We start from the raw sequence: 17,939 nt of genomic DNA on the forward strand, positions 1-17,939 counted from the left end.
TGGTCCGCATAAGCCCCGTCCGGTTCTTGCAGGGGAAACGAAATGAAGCCAATGGAGATGGCGCGTGTGGACCAAGGCAAATGGCCGAAAGGGAAGGGATTCGTCGACACCACCCCAGTTTTGGCTCCTGCTTTTGTGGAACTGCCGGAACTAGTGCCTCTCGTATTCCCGGGCCGCCGACGGCTCAGCCTCAACGGCCCCCCGTCCAGTGCCTTGATTAGGCCTGAGTAGGGCCTGAGAGGCCTGAGTGGATGACGTGGACCAGCCCCTGGAAGGCACTGCTGGCACACCTGGAATTTTCCAGGAGGTGATGGAAAGGCCGGAAAAGCCTGAAGGGGAAGAGCTAGCGGTCTGTTGTTGGCGGTTCCAGCGGGCGCTTCAGTGGGCGGTTGTCCCCAGTAAAGTAGCTGCTTCGCGACTGTGCAGTGTGCCCAGTGTAAAAGAATACCAAGCAATTGTGCCCCTGGCGCCCTGGTGCCCCTTGCGAGCTGGCGTTAGTTGGAGGTTGCATTGAGCATGGTGCAAACCAGTAATCTCCTGGCAACTTTGAGCAGGGCGAGTCAAGAAGTTAATCAATACTGCAGGTACAGACAGACCTTGAGACTCTGGCGTACCGCTTGCCAAGTTGGCACATACCTAGCATAGCCGCGTAATTCAGGTACCATTGGTCTCATATGCTGGACCCTGTGTGCCTGCCTGCCAGCGAGCCAGCCCTGAACCAGCATATCGGTACTCATCTCCAGTCCATCTCCAGTTGATCTCCAGTTCTCGAATTGTGCAACACAACCGGCTCACCGTCTTCTTCACCCCCTAATCAAGTCGCCTTGTCACCGGTCTTTTGCTAGTTGGCAATCATTGACAGTTTTATTGACTCTTCCTCGATCGCTTTCCATAGCCCATATGGTTTTGCGACCGGTGAAAGATGTGTGTGCTGCGGTGTCGATGTTGGCGTCGTCATTGAAAACCACATTTTTTTCGCAGCCAAGCAGCCGACTCGTCCGAGTGTGTTCTAAATCGAGCCAAATCGGGCGCTAACTGGCAGCGCACCCACAGTGTGCTGTGAAGTGGTGCAGGCGCTGGACAAATCGGGAAGGATTTCGTGTCGCTCACGCGGGCTCGAGCGGGATTGACTCAAGACATTCCCGGATTTCACCCAGGCTGGGCGACAACAAACAACAAGATCAGGGAATTGGACGCGTGGACTCGCTAGCAGTTTAATTGATGGGTGATTACCGACAAGCTTGGCATTTACTGCCAGCCGCCTGGTCGCCAAATTGCCAGACTCCTAGACAAGTCTAGGTCTTCTAAAGTGTGCTATCTTATCGTCACGTGTTTTGCATCGCACCCGCACCGATCTCTCACTGGGAGATTGATTGGCAGCCCTTTACTCCGTACAGTTGACCTGTGAAACCATCTGAGTAATAGGGGAACCGAGGTGTTCATGTACGATCCCAGGAGCCATTGATTTTGTAGTATCATGTATGCAACTGAACGGTGCATCGTTCAAATAAGGTTGTTCCACCGAACACCCTGCTTTTGCCAAGTACCGCCATCCCTGAACAGGCAGGGCAGCATCGTCAACTGGATTGCGGCGCTTATGGTGGTCAGAGGTAGCCAATTGAAACCCATCGCTGTGTTTCTACAGATGATTGACGGACACAAGCGGTTAATGTTTGACGCTGCGCCGTCAGCGTAAGATGCGAATGCGGGGAATACCTACCGAAGAAGCTCGGAGTGTGGGCTTTCCACCTCACGTTTGACATTGCGTGAAGTGCTGTTACTTGCCGAAGCTGCCATTAGGTACAATTCACCGCACCTATTCGATATATTTGCCACCATAACTGGACACTCAACTAAGCTGGCAGAGTCATGCGATATGGAAGCAATGGAAGATGCGGTTAAGGGCGCTTTCCGGTCGGAGCGTCTGGTGTTCCGCCCAGTGGAGGACAATGACCAAGACAAGAGCTTCATCCACGAAGCGATCCTGTCGGACCCGGTGAGCCGCGCCATGGGCAACCCGACTCTATTCGTGCCCGTCACCAGGGCTGTCAGCTACGCCGAGATCGAGGCCGGCATAAAGGGCTCTCTGCTCGGGCTCCTGATCTGTCTGTCCGGAGAAGCCATTGACCCCGACGCCGCTGACACCGGTGCGGGCGGGGATAAGAAACAAGGCAATTTAGATCCGACACCCATCGGGTTCCTATTCCTACACAAGTACATCTCCGACACGACCGCCCACCTGCGCCGGACTCGCATTTCCATCCAGCTCGCGAAGCCCTACCAAGGCGTGGGCTACGGGACCGAGGCCATCCGCTGGGCGCTGACCTGGGCCTTCCAGTGGGCCGACCTTCATCGCGTCGAGATCGCCGCGGCCTCCTACAACGAAAGGGCGGTCAAGCTGTACGCGAAGCTCGGGTTCACCCTAGAGGGCAGGCAGCGGGAGGCCGTGTTCATGAACGGTGGATGGTATGACATCGTGTCATTCGGCATGTTGCAGCGGGAATGGAAGGCGCAGGTCGGCGGCCAGGGGCAGATTGGGTAGGATGAAGGGATTACTCACCCATGCGGTTTCTGCTCGTTTGATGGGCAGCCTTGCTGTTCTTTCTGAACGTGCCTGATCAAATCAACTATAATACTCCATGAGACCTTCTTCTTTCTTGATGACGTAGTCTCCTTCTGTCCTCGGGCGCCGAGGCCATGACCAAGAAGGGCGGACAGTGCTATGACCAGAGGGAAAAGCAATAAAGGACCAACTTCGTCCACCTTTTGGGCGAGTATTGGAAATAAAGAGTGAAGCTACCAAGATCAGGTGATCAAGTTCCAGCCTCTCTTTATCGGCGGAGGCTTGGCCATAACTCCGGGGATCTTCCGCTTCTCGTGGGCTGCGCAGCGAACCGTGAAGCCATAGAATATACGGCGCATCCAAGACGGACCTTTTCCCGGGTCCAAGTGGAGCCGGCTGTCGCCCAAGCCACAGGAACACGTCGTAAGGAATGTGGTTAGGTTATGGATACCGTGATTGGCTCCTCCTGCGGCAATCGTGGGATCGTCGGGACCTTGATGGAAACAAACATGGAGAGTTTGCGCGATCAGAAATACACTGCATGCAGCCACGGATGGACTGTCTATGGCAGGACATGACGTCTACTTATTGGATAATAGGTTTTCGCAGCTACGGATTTGTGGGGGTGGTCCATGCAGTAGTCTATGCTGCGGTGTTCATTATGCGCTCTGCGTCGGCAGCTGCGGTTCCTGGAATAGGGAAACTTACGTGATCTTGGCAAAAGAATGCAACAAGCTTCGTATGTGTAATTGCATACCTAGACAGTCCATCAATGCATAAGTGAAAGTTGATAAATGCGAAGGACGTACGTGCATGGAGATCTAGAAAGCCCTCGCCCAGTGAGCAACAAGATCTTACAGAAAAGTTCCAATGCTAAGGTCCTTTTCCACTGTTCCACCACCATCAGCATTTCAGCTGCATCGCGCTTCTGCACAGCTACCTTGGCAATTGTGCTGACACAACAGCTTGGTACAACTCACAATTGGGTTTCTTTTGGCATAATACGGACGTCAACATGTCAACATCGCATTGAGCCAAATTTAACGGGTTGTTGTTGCCCACACCCAATCAGAGTGAAAGGAGCTCCTGTGACACGTCAGAGGAGGTCCATGATGGCCAGGCGCCTTGCGATAGGGCTTACGGTGGCGGCAGTGGCCCTGCCCGCTGGCAAATTTAGGTTGGCTGGATGGGCCGGCTAGCGCTCTCACTTGTTGAACTGCCGCCCTCTAGGCTGAAAGGTAATGTTATTTTTGTAAAGCGCCGTTTGGGCTACATGTAGCCTGGTAGCTTGCCAGTCGCGATATACGACGTATCACAACCAGGAAGAGGACAACAAGCTGTCCTACAACATTACGACAGCTCAACTGACCAGAGGGCGAGATCTGCGAAGCTCTGTGTAATTTACGTAACTGGGTGATTTGCCGGTAAGCACTAGCCGGCGCCAGTGAATTGGCATGAGGGAGGATTGGAAGCCATTGGCATTTTACATGATGCAGCTCCAAAGCGCCACTATACTGGCCCTCTTTTCGTCTTACTGTAACGTATACCTTCCTAAAACGGTAATTCTTCTGGATATAGTCGAGGCCCGGAACAGCGGGAGGCAGTGAATATGTGGGGCTACTCAACGCAACTACTGTCTAGACGCTTATTCGACTTATCGTACAGTAGTTGCTTCTCTAGACGAAACGCAGGTACGACGAACCGTATAACTGCCCTATGAACGTCGCGATGATGATGCTATGACCAGAACATAGGCCTAGTGCCAGAATGAGACGTGAATGTGTCCGAGTTCACACACATAATAACAATAGCTGCGGCGCAGTAATAAAGCTAACATGGACATTCCCCGTTGGTTATGCGCTGCAGGCGTCGTATAGTCATGGCTCACTAACCCCCGTAAGCACAACAGTTTCGGGTCCAATGGCAACATAGCGCTGCTGATCGATCGTCAGGACAAGCAAGCTGATATCCACCAGGCTGACATGAGGCGGGGTGATCTGCACCGGACAACCTCTCTCCTAGAGATTCCTCTTCCATCATTGGCCGCTGGCAGTCCCCGAAGGATCGGAAAGCTTGGGCCCAGGGACGAATCGGGTAGGTGGTCGCATGCTCCTGTGGTCTCGACTGCGATGTCACTCGGTCGAACGATTTGGCGAAGGCCGTTTTCCTTTTTCGACTCGTACGGTAGAGACGCGGCCATGCATGATGCCGTATGCGACGCCTCATAGACTATCCCGACAGGAACAGGACCGAAGAGCTTCAGCTGCAGTTGCGTGAATCGTCATCAGCACTGCCCCCAGCTGAGTAACGCACTCTGCCTTGAGGCAATAAGGCAGGAAGGGTACCATATGAGGAGTATAAGTATCCGGCGATACCGCCTCGAGAAAGCCAGATACTCACTCTCCTCATCCACCAACCAAGCAACTCACTCTTCATACACAACACAACACACAACAAACCCTTTCTCGACTTTTGAAAGCCACCCCCAACCAACTTCAAAATGCAGTTCACCACCATCCTCGCCACCCTCATGGCCGCCGTCGCCGTCACCGCCTCGGCCGTCCCCGAGCTCCAGGCCCGCGACGTCTGCGGCGCCGGCTACGGCGGTGACCAGCGCCGCACCAACAGCCCCTGCAAGTCCTCCAACGGGGACCGCCACTTCTGCGGCTGCGACCGCACCGGCGTTGTACGTTTCTGGAAGCTATCATCCCCCTCCCGCTGAAACTTTGCTGACCATTGTCTCCCCTTTTTACCACACACAGGTCCAGTGCAAGGGTGGCAAGTGGACCGAGATCCAGGACTGCCGCTCCAGCAGCTGCCACGGCACCAACGACGGCGCTGCCCGTTGCTAGATTGCTCATGTCTCCCGGACATGAATATCCTTCCGAAACGGGGCTTGACCTGTAAGCACATCTGCTTGAACGGCCGATTCGAAAGCAGCTTGATCAAGAATTACTAACGTATACTGCTTCTCATAGGTCCCGCACTCGTTCAAGGATAGGCTTATTGCAACAAAGGGGTGTCGAAGAGAAGATATGGCTGGGTCCCGGCACCTCCCTCGTTCGGGAAGATCCAACATCGACCATCGGGGGAGACTGGCACCCCATGCATCATAGTCATCTCTTCGCTTTCCGTTCATTATATAGCTTTTTAAAGAAATAAGAAGCCGGCTACCTACTTTCTTCGTTTTACTTGGGTCAAAGTGACAAACATTCCCTCCTGTACGTTTGTTGAATTTGCCGTACGACAAACTCGCGTCGCTGTCGGATTTATAAAGTACCAACGAATAAGAGTTGTATAATGTGCCAAAAGAGTGACCTGGCCGAAAGAATCCAATGAGAACATGATTGATCGTCCCTCATATCCTGTAACCCAAGCCCATCCATGCGTATGGGATGTTCTCCCTCTGATCTGCTCACACGCACCGTATCCCCTTGATGGCGAGAACGCTGCTTTTCGTACAGTACTTCCCTTGGATAATTGATAAGCCAGTTTATCCAATCGGGTATTCCATTCAACGGAATAAACGTTATGCCAATAGCACCAATTGATCCCTGGTATGTACAGTACAGCATAATCTGGTGGGAGCAGCGTTCTCGCCATCAAGGGGATAAGTAACTCTACCGATTGATCTAAGTTCCTAATACAATGGATGAAAAGAACCCCGTGGCCCCTGTCTACCCAAGAAGCCTGATAGAATGTCTTCTCTCCTCGGTGAATGGCCTTTACCCTGTCGCCCTATCCTCCTCATGCCGCGGGGGGCTCGCAGTCCGAATGTCCACCGCAGCATTCGCGGAACTGTTTGAGATGCGCATGTATGGACCTGATGTGGCAATTGCTCGGCTTGATGAAGTGGCCGTCTTGCCAGCGGCAGCACCTCCTGCTCTGAGCATTGTTGACCTTGCCGTCGGTGAAGCACTGGCAGGCCAGGCCGGTGCTGGTGAGCATGACAAAGGCCGCGATTGTCGCTAAACGGCTTAGATACATGCTTGCTAGGAGTGTATATTGATTTTAGTCGCGTTCGTGATCGTACTGATTTAGATTCGTTCCTGTGTCTGCGCAGAGGAAATAGTAGGGGAATTGCGGTTGAGTGAATGAAGAGAGGACATGGCTCTGACACCGTGTTCAAAGATAAGCAGAAACAGAGTTGCCTTCTCAGCCTGGTTGATGTTACACCATGTTATGTCAGAGCTGAAAGTTCAATGCATCCCAGGCTGCGGCTGTGTCACTAAACATGCATTGCTGTAAAAACAGCCCCCAGATGCTCCTGCAGCCTGGAAGGTGGCTGGATGTTGGCTTATCTGAACCATGAAATGACATGCAGATCTTGTTGGCCGGCACCTCTGTCACACACTATCTGTCCCAAGAGAACACCGAGTTGACACCTTCCTCAAAATAAGTTGTAGCTGTTTTTGATACAAACCCTAGAAAATAGGTGAGATGAAAGAGGGAAAAATTTATCTGCCTGATATCCTATTTGTATATAGAGTTCAACTTTCATCTCCCAAGGAAGATTGAGCGTCCTCGTCACGTCTACATTTGCCCATGGACGTGTAGTAGCTGCGGGTCTTCCGCGAGCGGAAGCACAGTGAACGTTGAACAAAGCTTCAATCAGCATCAAGTATTAAACATAATCGCAATATGCCATCACGACTACGAAATGCAGTCAAAACGGGGAAAGGGTTGAAGACCATAGCCATTGCGACCTGGGGGCCATGGGTTCAGGGGGTTTTAACTTCGAAAGGGGGTCTCCACTAAAGTGGGCATCAAGTTGTCTATCGCCGATAAGTCCGAAGGTCACGTGCAGGATAATTCGCTGACAACAATCTCGGCAATGACACCATCGGGGCCTTTCGTGGCGCAAAAAGAGCTTGAATGCGCCAACCACCACACAGCGATACCGGGGACTCAAAAAAGGCAACGAGCCTCATATCCCAAGTACTCTAATACACGCCTCGAAAATTTCAATTCCATGGGCGGACAATCACTTGGTGGCACCATCAAATAACGAAAACAAAATCCCGCGTTTTCTCCGGTCGCGGTGGAGAGTTAACTCCGAGGCTTGGGACCGAACGCTGCTCTCATACTCGGACCAAAGATGTCGGTCAAAATCGACGCTCTCAACAAGGGCCGGGTGTGCGCCGGACATTGGATGAGGCCTCTTGTCCAACAGAGTTCCACCCGCTGCTTCGCGTTAGGAGCTGGACGGCCGCTCTACTCGCAAAGGCTGGCCCAACGGGTCGCACCCTTCGCCATTCGCACCCTGGTCACGGACAACAGCGATAAAAACGCAGATACGACGCAATACTCGGCCATCGTCGTTGGCGGCGGCGCCGCGGGCATCGCCGTCACGGGCAGTCTGCTGGACCACCTCGGCCCGGGCCGCCGGATCGCCTGGGTCGACCCCAGCTTCTCGGGCGGCCGCATCACCGCCTGCTACCGCGAGGTGCCGAGCAACACGATCGCGCAGACCTTCCTCGACTACGGCCAAGGCTTCGAGTCGTTCCGGCGGGCGGCCCAGACCAGCCGGGAGCCGAACGGCCTGACCAAGCTCGCGGCCCTCGAGCCCAAGTCCACCTGCTCCCTGTACTATGCCGGACACATGCTGCAGACGCTGTCGAACGGGCTGCGCCGCGACGAGCGGGTGGACGGGAAGAGAGGGATGGTAGTGGAAGCGGTCCGCGCCCAAGGTCGGGAGGAGTGGGTGATGACGATCCAAACGAATAAGCCCCGATTTGCCCCCGCGCAGCGGTACCACCTTGCGGCGCCGCTCGTGGTCTATTGCACCGGCTCGCACCCGGCCACCGTCCCGCTCCCCACGCCCCCCGCCGAAACGCCCCCGAACCTGGGTCTGGACGACGTGCTCAAGCCCTCCGTCCTCAAGGAAACCCTCCCCAAGGACCGCCCCGTCTGCGTCGGCGTCGTCGGCGCCTCCCACAGCGCCATCCTCGTGCTGAGGAACTTGCTCGATCTGGCGCGGGACTCGCACCCCCAGCTGCGGGTCCGCTGGTTCACCCGGCACACGGAGCTCAAGTACGCCGAGTACAAGGACGGCTGGATCCTCTACGACAACACGGGCCTCAAGGGCCTCGCCGCCGAGTTCGGCCGGCAGTACCTCGAGGGCGACCAGCTGGCCAAGAGCGGCGCGGGCGATATCATCACGCGCGTCGACTGTTCGGGAGGAGAAGAGCAGGAGAAGGCCGCGTTCTTGCGTGAGCTTCCAGGGTGCGACCACGTCGTGCAGGCCGTCGGATTTTCGAGAAACAAGCTGCCGGAGATGGAGGCGAAGCTGGAGTTCGACAACATCACGGGCGGGTTCACGGACCGCGCGACCGGACGGCCGGTGCCGGGGCTCTTTGGGGCGGGGATTGCGTTTCCGGAGAGGGTCACGGATAAGGCGGGGAACGTGGAGTATGCGGTGGGTTTCTTCAAGTTCATGAAGTTCCTGAAGCGCGTGGTGCCGAGTTGGGTGGGGAAAGAGTAGAAGCCTGCTGATGGCGATATGTAGATTTATTAAGCGTAAATTGTATGTAGACTATAGATGGTTGGTTCATCACCAATGACAGACATAAAGAGAGATTCTGGGGCTTCAGCCATCTCCTGGACCATAACATTGATACTGTATTCCCATTGGGAGATTTCCCCTTACACGCTTCGTTTGCCGGACTCGTCGCAAACTTACAATGCAGTCCATAAAACCTTAACTCTCTATATCTTTCTGCCTCCTGGTTCTCTGGGACGCGTATAAGTGTTACCACAAAGTTTTTCTCCGATTGGCAAGATGGTAGTGGAGATCAAGTATGAGTGCCTTATTGTTTTCCACCCTCTCCCTCTGCCTTCCTCGGCCTTTGTATCTGGCTGGCCAAACACTTCCGAACAACAAATAATTGTTCCGATCATTCGAAATGCATACCAGAGCACTTTGATCACTATGGAGACTCCAATCATCCTCCCAGAAGACCAGGATTTCCTGGCGAACAAGAATCTCTTGTGCCGATCAAAAGAATACCCCGGCTTCCTCCATGTCCATAAGGCGGTGCTTGGCCCCGGATCTCTCCGGGAGTACGAGAGCGAGCCAGCCGCCACGAGGCAAAGACCGCTGGTGCTCGTACCCGAGCTGTTCGAGTCCAGCGCATGCCTGCGATACCTCGGCTTCAAAACGGCCACAGCAGAGAAGGTCTGGAACAGGTGGGAGCAGTCCGACCCAGACCGCAAAAGCTACTACAGCGCAAAGGACGACGCTATTGCTCATATTACAAGCACAGATGGGGACAAGGACACCTACTCCTTGGAAGATAGCGAGTGGCATGAGCTCCTCACCCGCATCGGAGTCAACAATGACTTCCGAAGGAATCTCATGGACCCCCGCTACAAGGCCATACGGATGCTCAAGACTTGCAAGCAATGGGTGGAGTACTTTTTCAGGCATCGATGTGACACGCTGATCGAGATTCACAAGTTCTCTCGCGAGCGACATGTGCAACCTCCTCATGTCATGGACACAGTCGGACGAGGGCCGGAGACGAGCGTGTGGTCCCTGCAACTGGCGATACCTGGTTTCGTAACCCTCTGGACAGGCGAGAGCTACAATCGCACCCGAGGCCGCGCGCTTGACGAAGCTGACTGGAAAGTCAACGGTTGGCGGAATCTGAAGTCGTCTGGTCACCACTGGTGGACCACCAAGGGCCTGTCCTTCACGACCCAGCGTGATCTTGCGCTGCATAGCATTGGGTGGCACAAGAAGAACGACCGCAACGCAGGCTTTTTCCTAGTGCAGGTCCAGGTCCCCCGCGAAACCATCAGAAACATAACGGACGATGAGAGGGAAGTCTATTTGCGTTGCAGCGAAGGATATCTGCAGGACACGACCATTTTTTGCAGGCGGCCACAAGACGGTGGTGGTGAATTCGACCACGGTCCCCTAGAGGCCACAACCGCAACTCGATCATCTACCCTGGAAAGTGGGACAGTGGCAGACGAAGCCGACGAACGTGTTGACACCAGGGAAACGAGAGGACCGTCGCCAAATATTAGCAGGCATCTGTACCCGAACAGCTATTCTGTCAATGAGTCAGCACTGGACCGACACGTGGTTGCCCACATTGACAGCAACGATTTCTTCGAGATCAATCGTATGTGGGACATCGAGGACAAAATATACGCATGATAACGTTATGTCTTTGGTCTGGAAAATTCTGGAAATCAGTTTGTAATATACTTACATACACTGGCTACCAGGACTGCCAACAACTTTAATCTTCTTTCTTTTTTTTCCGATTCATACCAGGGTTTCCCGGCGGAACAAAACACTCACAAGGAGCAGGTTACCTCAAAAATAACTTTAATACCAATCACTCAAGAACCAAACCTCTTCCTAATCTAAGCAAGACCCCAGTCTGTCTACCATACTTAGTAACCCACTGCGACTTGTCCATTCATCAATCAACCCTCCTTACTCCACTGCTTCCCACTCCACAACCCCCCCGTCGTCCAAAGCCAGTAATCCCGCCCCTTGATCAGCCAGACCAAAAAGCTCGGCACCGCGAACCCGCTAAACGCGCCGACACCCTTGCTCGGCCCGATGGGCACCAGCTGCGTCTCTTTCGTATCCTCCTTGAACACGCGGTCCTCCTTGGGAACGCTGGCCCCCGTGACGACGCCGGCGTCGGTCAAAAGGTCGCGCTTGAGGTTGGCGCTCAGCACCGGGATCTGCGCCAGGATGTTGTGCACCGCGGGCCGCGCCGCCGAGGTGACGTCGCCGACGGCGTAGATGCGGGGGCCGGCTTTGTCGACGCGCAGGGTCGCGGGGTTGGTTTCAATACGGCCGTCCTTGCTAAGCAGCTCCTTGGCTACAAAACCGGTGTTGAAGGTCACGCCGAAGGCGGGGATGTAGATGTCCGCCTCGAGGGCCTGGCCGTTCTCGAGGGTCACCGTGGTCTTGGTCGCCAGCACGGCTGCCTCCGACCCCGAGCCCTCGGGCGAGACGCTCTTGACGCGGATGTTTTTGATGACGGTCACGCCGACTCTGGCCAGCAAGCCCTCCGCCTTCTCCGCGAGGGAGGGGCGGAGTATGGGCAGGACCTTCGTGCCCGCGGTCACGAGGGTGATGGAGACATTGGGGTTCTTCAGCTTGGTGCTGAAGAACCAAGCGCGGCCGTTGAGATACTCGCCGAGCTCGCCCGCCACCTCGACTCCTGTAGGACCCCCACCTGCCACGACGATAGTTCGGGCGGTCGGGAGCGCCTTGCGAAAGCTCGCCCAGCTGGCGCGCAAGGCCTCTTCGTCCTTGTTGAAGCTGAACAGAGGCGACGGCGTCGAGGAACCGGTAGCGATGACCAGGGTGTAAAACGATATCTTCGTATCAGTCTGGCAGCCATCCTCAGCTGGGCTGCGGTACGTCACCGTCCGTTTTTGGTGGTCGAGTTCCACGGCGGTCCCCTGGATGAAGCGGAATCTGTCCTTCGGGTACTGCGCGAACTCTTGCGCTATGCCGACGAAGAAGCGCGACTGATCTAGCAGGTCGTCGGATATGAGTGCGCGTGGGCAGCCGGGGCGGCACATGGCTTGGGATGCGGCGCTGATCATGACGACTTGGTAGGTCTCCTTGTTCGGCAGATGGGGGATGGTGTGTTTGAGGATGCTGTGGGCGGCGGAGATGCCTCCGTAGGAACCGCCCAGCACCACGATGTTCTTTTCTGTGGTCGTCATGGTGGTTATATTGGTTGTCCTAGTTGAGCAAGGGAAGACACCAATTCAGAGGCAAATGTGTGTGTGTTACTGGTCAATCGGAGGTGCAAATCAACGGGAGATTGTGACATATAAGAACTCATGATGCCGTTTGCAGCCTGCGCTATTACGAGACCCGAGTTACTTATGCTGAAATAACAAGATTGATGCATGGCCTCGGTCCATATTCTTGTCCGGTAGGACAATCTGTCAGATAAATCAACAAGGTGTCTAGGTTAGGTCTAGGCATCTAGTAAGATGAACTAACGCGACGACTGGCCAATGGACCAATCAGGGGTGACCTAAGCCGTAGTTTCTGGGCTAGTGCTAAGGAGCCGGGCTGATAATTCCTCCATCCATCGGCGGTCGGCGCTTAGCTTGTGAGGCATGAACGGACCTGAAGCCACAGATGTCGGCACACGGAGCTTGCGTAGAAAAGGGGCATTTGGCTCGAATGGTCTTTACCCCTAACGACGACATGGGACGAAATAAGTATTATGCTTGAATCGATTACTATTCTAACTACTTTAAATTGACTATTACTGCACTATCCAGGTTTAGCTTACAATCTCGAATGTGATTCTGTTGCATGGTGATCCTCATGCATCAGCCTTCTCCAGGCGTACATAACACTGCTTAGGCTCCAGCGCAAACCTCTGCACCGCCTCCCTGCCGCTCAGCTCCGGCGGCGTAGGCAGCAGCTTAAAGTGCCACACAATCAGCGCAAACTGCATCTTGAGCGTCACCATCGCCAGCCTCCGCCCAAAGCACCCCCGCGGCCCCAGCCCAAACGCCAGCTGCGGCCCCGCCTGCGGATCAAACGACCCGTCCTCCTCCCTGAGCCACCGCTCCGGCCGGAAGGTGGACACATCCCTGTCGTCCCAGACCCCGCTGAGCGATTTTCCCTCGCCGCGCCGCGCGCCGGGGCTGCGCTCCCCGTCCCCGACCCGGAGGGCAGGCTTCAGGTAGCCCGCCCCGTTGGCCATCAGGAAGACGTTGGTGCCCTTCGGGATGTGCCGGCCCAGCACCGTCGTGTCCACCAGCGCCTCGCGCACGACGAAGGCGATGGTGTTGGCGTGCCGCAGGATCTCCTCGACGGCTGCGTCGAGGTACGGGATCTGCGTCTTGACCAGCTCCTCGTACGTGGGCGCCCGCCCCTCCCGCGCCGCGGCGGCGTACCCCCCGCGCAGCGCGGCGCGGAGCCGGTCCTGGGCCGCCGGGTTTTCCGTTAAGAACTTGAGGCCCCAGGCCACGGCGGTGGCGGAGGTGTCGTGGCCGGCCATCATGAAGCCGAAGAACTCGTCGGCGATGGCGCGCTTGTAGTAGTCGTGCGGCCTCCCTTCTTTCGCCGCGACCTCCTTCTCGCGCAGGAGGACGGAGTGCAGCGCGCTCTGGGGCTGGGTGACGCCCTGGTCGATGAACCGCTCCGACTCGCGGACCTTGTCGCGGATGTAGCCGTCCTTGACGGCGGTGGCGCGGACCATGTACGGCAGCTTGCGCAGGACCCAGGACGTCAGGACGGGCGCGGGGGAGAGCTGGGTGTCGGTGACGGAGTTGGCGAGCGTGAGCACGGACGAGAAGAGCAGGGGCACCTCGCCCTCGGGAAAGGGCACGGGCGCGTCCCGGTCGGCGGGCAGCAGCTCGGGCGGAGTCCACCGCTCCACCGCCTCGAGGCGCCGGATGGTGTTGCCGTCGGCCTCGGGCAGGCCGAAGGAGGAGGCGAAGATGCCGTCCAGGGCGGCGTAGGTGACGTCGCGGTGCGCCGAGAAGGGCCGGCCTTCGGCGAGGGCGCACTTGGCCTGCCAGACCTTGAGGAGCGTGAGGATGCTCTTGTACGTCTCCGGGCCGCTGACGGTGGCGATGAAGGTGGGCGCCATGAGGTGGTTGATGAGGTTCCGGTTGTTCTTGAAGCGGGCGTCGCCCGACAGGAACTGGATATGCTGCTCGGGCAGGATGCCGCCGATGAGCTCGCCGAAGAAGCCGCTGCGGTCGAACTCCCGGGTGCGCCGCAGCAGGATGTCCTGGGACTCGTGCGGGTCCGTCAGCACGACCCAGGGGAGGGAGCCGGGCTTGACGAAGGCCTGCACGATCGGGCTCTGGTGCCGCTCGGTGAGAGACGTCAGCCAGCCGAAGACCTGGCCCGTCTTCATGACGAAGCCCATCATCTCGGGCACGTCGCCGAACAGCCTGGCGGCGCCGTCGCGGTTGTACGGGATCCCGGCCAGCGGCTTGGGGCGGATGGCGCGCTGACCAAGGTAGACTGCCACGGCTAGGGCGAAGAGGAGCAGCGTGCCCCCCGTGGAGGAAAAGACGGCCCCCATTGTGTTGGTATCAGTGTCAGTACTGCAAGTACGGTATCTATCTCCCGAACTCAGTGCCGGCTAGTTTGGTCACAGAAGCAAGATAGACCAATTACGAAGAAACAGCCCAGAAACTAAAACGAAAAAGTGATAGATGATGGTCGAGAGGGGAAAATCTTGGTCGGCGAGTCGTGGTCGCAACGGGAATCAACCTGAAATCAATCGGTGCTACGCTGCTTTATTGGTATGTAGCATTGGGGCTTCCCAGTGGAGGATGGGAAAAGAAAGGTGCGAAACACTGGTCTGCGCCGCACAGTCATCTCCTCCAGTTCGTGTGTGAGCAACCCGTTTGCTTACAAGGGTGGCTGTCAGATAACTGCCAAGTCATCTTCCAGGACTCCTGGACCCTGGAACGTGAGCGCCAAGCTCCAATCGCATCTTGGCCATGCGGGACGCGACGAACGCCGTCAAAAGCAATCATGGGTGGGAAAGTTGCATGCAGGTGAGAGATTACATCTCTACCAAATCTGCAGCATCGTATGTATGGTCGTTCGCACGCAGCTCCCAAAAGCGTATTATTCCGCGGAGCATCTTGGCCCAATACGTATGCCGGTAAAAGACGGGTTCATGAATTGATCAAAATGCCTTGCATCACATCGTGCCATGCGGGGAGCCCCATATGATTAGGGGTCTTTTCCATATTTGTCAACGGCGCAACCTGATTTGTGGGAGCCATCCATCGCGTTGGAGTCCCGGCACCGGGGAACAGGGGTCGCACAGCGGACCGCTCTGGAGCAACCCCGCTAGATGCGGCACAAGTCGCGAACTTGATAGGCGGGAGGTAGTTCCGGGACGTGGATCATACCAGGGTCGCCTGCAGTTCGTCTGCATCCCATCTCAGGAACGGCACGCTTTGTATTAGGAAACGGTTGTGTCGTTCGCTGCACATATTTCCCGCAAAAGTGACAGGTGATAAGCTGACACATTAAACATCCAGGCTCCTAGGAAAGGCGCCCACACCACCACTCTGCCTCCTGCACAGCGTGATATCGTTTTGGGGATCAAGCCGCATGTGTCGGACCTGCATCTGCTGTGTCAGGGAAATGAACTTCTCTCTATTGAGATCTTGCATGAACGAAAATGGCAACGCAGATCTCTGCTGAAGAAACTTTACGTTACGGCGGGGATTCCACTTGGCATATTCCTTGATTCAGGCCACGGCAATCAAAAGCCAGGCACAGTTGCATCCGTCGGGAAAACAGAGCCGTTTCGGGGCATCGCAGACTCTCCAGTGACTATAGATAACAGTGACTGCTGCCCTAACTCTCTTACACACTCTTATGGCTCTGACATCAGTGATTACCTCAGACTCCTAGAGACTGGCTTCTCGAGTCCTCGTTGCTTAACCTTGCGGTTTTCTTTTTGCCTTGCCTATTCATTCCTTTGCTGCCAAGGCCGTGCTTGTTTTTCTTTTTGTTGCCCCGTCGATATGGAGGACTCCAAAGCTACGGCCATGACCGTCACCATGATTGTCTGTGGTGTGGTGACCTTGGCCTTCATGAGTGCGCGATTTGCCGCGAAGGCGCTCGTGCACTCCAAGCTGGGGATCGATGACTACGCCTTGGCTCTCTCTTGGGTATGTCTTACTTGATTTGGAATAGATGCATTGGTACTAACGACAATCATGTAGGTCCTCTTCGTGGTGTTCATCATCCTCTCCATCTACACGACCGGTTACGGGCTTGGTTCGCACCTAGACGCCAGCTTCGACATGACCAAACTCCCCACGCTCCTGTTCTACCTCCCGATCGGGCAGTTCTTCGCCGTCGTCGCCGTCGCCGTATCCAAGTCGTCCTTCATCATCACCTTGCTCCGCCTCGTCGAGGTGATGTGGCACAAGATAGCCCTGTGGTTCATGTTGGTCACCATCCTCTTGTCCATGGGAATCATCTCCATCGTCCAGTTCTACCAGTGCGCCAACCCCGCCGAGCGCAACTGCGTCCCCAGTGACTCGGTGGTGGGTTTGGGCGTCTATGCGGCCGGGTACTCAGCCGTCATGGACTTGGTCCTCACGGCCTTCCCCAGCGTGGTTATCTGGGGGTTGCAGATGAAAACGCGCGACAAGATCGGCATCATCCTGTCTATGAGCCTGGGTCTTGTGTAAGTTCACTCAGTCTTCCTCCTTTGACCAGTATTAGTAGCCTAACGCATATACCAGCGCCGGCGTGGTCGGTCTCTACAAAACCTCCACCATCCCCTACGTCTCCCGCAGCGCCGACTTCGCCTACGGCACCGCCATCGTCCTGATCTGGCTAGTCGCCGAAGTGAGCGCCACCATCATCGCGGCCTCGATCCCCTTCTACCGGCCCTTCTTCCGGCGCGCCAAGTCGAGCGGCGGCCACAACAGCGGCGAAGACAAGAGCGGCAACAACAATAACAACCCCAGGTCGGCTTCTTCCTATGCCATGAGCAACCGCAGGCGGGGCGGCGGCCGCGACGGGCACAGCATGCTCGACAGCGGCGTCGACCACAAGGGCGCGGTGGAGGATGAGGCTAACGACGACGGCCATAGCGACAAGGCTATTCTGGGGAACGATACTCGCATCATCCGCCAGACTAATATCTCAGTCAATTACTTGGTGGATGAGGAGGCGAACTACCCGAGGGGGGTACACCGTGATCACTTCTAGTGGGGCTTATATATAACACTTTGTATCATGAAATGTTTCTTTTCTATGGAAGCTCATCTAGTGGGACTAGATATAGCCTTAGTGTGTTACTAAAGACTCAACAAATTAAAGATCTTGCCAAACAATCCATGGAGAGATGTTGGGTTTTACTTTTGTTGCCACCTCGATTGTTGTCAACTCTTTGTTTTGACAAGACACCTTTCAGTCGATGCCCACTCTGTCCGGGACCGTATGGAGTAGAACGCTGTGATCTTTTGTCCAGATCATGGGTAGGGCTGGATCGGTCCCAGCAATGAGATGATCGTTTTACCCACGGCCCATGGTGCCCTGCCAAGGCCCGTGCCGCCATCGAACCTGAGTCAGTATCCTTGCCGGGCCCCAGTATACCCACCGCGATACCGGGTCAGCAACTGCTTTTGGCTGGGCATGTCCTTTATATGGGACCGCACCCCTGATACAGATTCTTTCTTCAATCCACCCGTTGGAGCAAGCCAACCGCCTTATGCGTCGGCCTAGCTGGTTGCCACAACCAAGTCTTGAGTTTGGCACTTATTTGCCTATTGCTACTTAGTTTGCAGTCCCGTCACAACGAAGCCGGTAGCTCAGGCGGGGACAAGAAAAATTCACAGAGATCACGATTATGAGTGGCAAGACTAAGTT

The 17,939-nt window shown here is 55.7% G+C and overlaps 8 protein-coding genes across 8 annotated transcripts; 5 read left to right on the plus strand and 3 right to left on the minus strand.

Annotated features, from left to right (window-relative positions):
* Nucleotides 1-1,885: 1,885 nt before the first annotated feature.
* On the plus strand, nt 1,886-2,542 carry PG985_012776 (acyl-CoA N-acyltransferase; the record flags this gene model as incomplete). The annotated part of the gene is made up of 1 exon (XM_066832542.1): nt 1,886-2,542. One exon carries the CDS (start codon nt 1,886-1,888, stop codon nt 2,540-2,542), a length of 657 nt encoding a protein of 218 aa, XP_066680592.1.
* A 2,521-nt stretch (nt 2,543-5,063) lies between these two features.
* PG985_012777 (uncharacterized protein) lies at nt 5,064-5,415 on the plus strand (the record flags this gene model as incomplete). The annotated part of the gene is made up of 2 exons (XM_066832543.1): nt 5,064-5,249; nt 5,326-5,415. The coding sequence occupies 2 exons, from the start codon at nt 5,064-5,066 to the stop codon at nt 5,413-5,415; spliced, it is 276 nt and encodes a 91-aa protein (XP_066680593.1).
* Nucleotides 5,416-6,310: 895 nt separating this feature from the next.
* On the minus strand, nt 6,311-6,550 carry PG985_012778 (uncharacterized protein; the record flags this gene model as incomplete). The annotated part of the gene is made up of 1 exon (XM_066832544.1): nt 6,311-6,550. The coding sequence occupies one exon, from the start codon at nt 6,548-6,550 to the stop codon at nt 6,311-6,313; it is 240 nt and encodes a 79-aa protein (XP_066680594.1).
* Nucleotides 6,551-7,661: 1,111 nt separating this feature from the next.
* On the plus strand, nt 7,662-9,047 carry PG985_012779 (pyridine nucleotide-disulfide oxidoreductase-domain-containing protein; the record flags this gene model as incomplete). The annotated part of the gene is made up of 1 exon (XM_066832545.1): nt 7,662-9,047. One exon carries the CDS (start codon nt 7,662-7,664, stop codon nt 9,045-9,047), a length of 1,386 nt encoding a protein of 461 aa, XP_066680595.1.
* A 447-nt stretch (nt 9,048-9,494) lies between these two features.
* On the plus strand, nt 9,495-10,730 carry PG985_012780 (uncharacterized protein; the record flags this gene model as incomplete). The annotated part of the gene is made up of 1 exon (XM_066832546.1): nt 9,495-10,730. One exon carries the CDS (start codon nt 9,495-9,497, stop codon nt 10,728-10,730), a length of 1,236 nt encoding a protein of 411 aa, XP_066680596.1.
* A 275-nt stretch (nt 10,731-11,005) lies between these two features.
* PG985_012781 (FAD/NAD(P)-binding domain-containing protein) lies at nt 11,006-12,271 on the minus strand (the record flags this gene model as incomplete). Its single annotated transcript, XM_066832547.1, has 1 exon — nt 11,006-12,271. One exon carries the CDS (start codon nt 12,269-12,271, stop codon nt 11,006-11,008), a length of 1,266 nt encoding a protein of 421 aa, XP_066680597.1.
* Nucleotides 12,272-12,888: 617 nt separating this feature from the next.
* On the minus strand, nt 12,889-14,610 carry PG985_012782 (uncharacterized protein; the record flags this gene model as incomplete). Its single annotated transcript, XM_066832548.1, has 1 exon — nt 12,889-14,610. One exon carries the CDS (start codon nt 14,608-14,610, stop codon nt 12,889-12,891), a length of 1,722 nt encoding a protein of 573 aa, XP_066680598.1.
* A 1,468-nt stretch (nt 14,611-16,078) lies between these two features.
* Nucleotides 16,079-17,279, plus strand: PG985_012783 (uncharacterized protein; the record flags this gene model as incomplete). Its single annotated transcript, XM_066832549.1, has 3 exons — nt 16,079-16,225; nt 16,280-16,749; nt 16,808-17,279. The coding sequence occupies 3 exons, from the start codon at nt 16,079-16,081 to the stop codon at nt 17,277-17,279; spliced, it is 1,089 nt and encodes a 362-aa protein (XP_066680599.1).
* Nucleotides 17,280-17,939: the final 660 nt, after the last annotated feature.

Source organism: Apiospora marii, assembly GCF_038362585.1.
Source record: "Apiospora marii strain CBS 49790 chromosome Unknown utg000009l_segment0_segment0, whole genome shotgun sequence".
In the NCBI taxonomy this organism is placed as follows: domain Eukaryota; kingdom Fungi; phylum Ascomycota; class Sordariomycetes; order Amphisphaeriales; family Apiosporaceae; genus Apiospora; species Apiospora marii.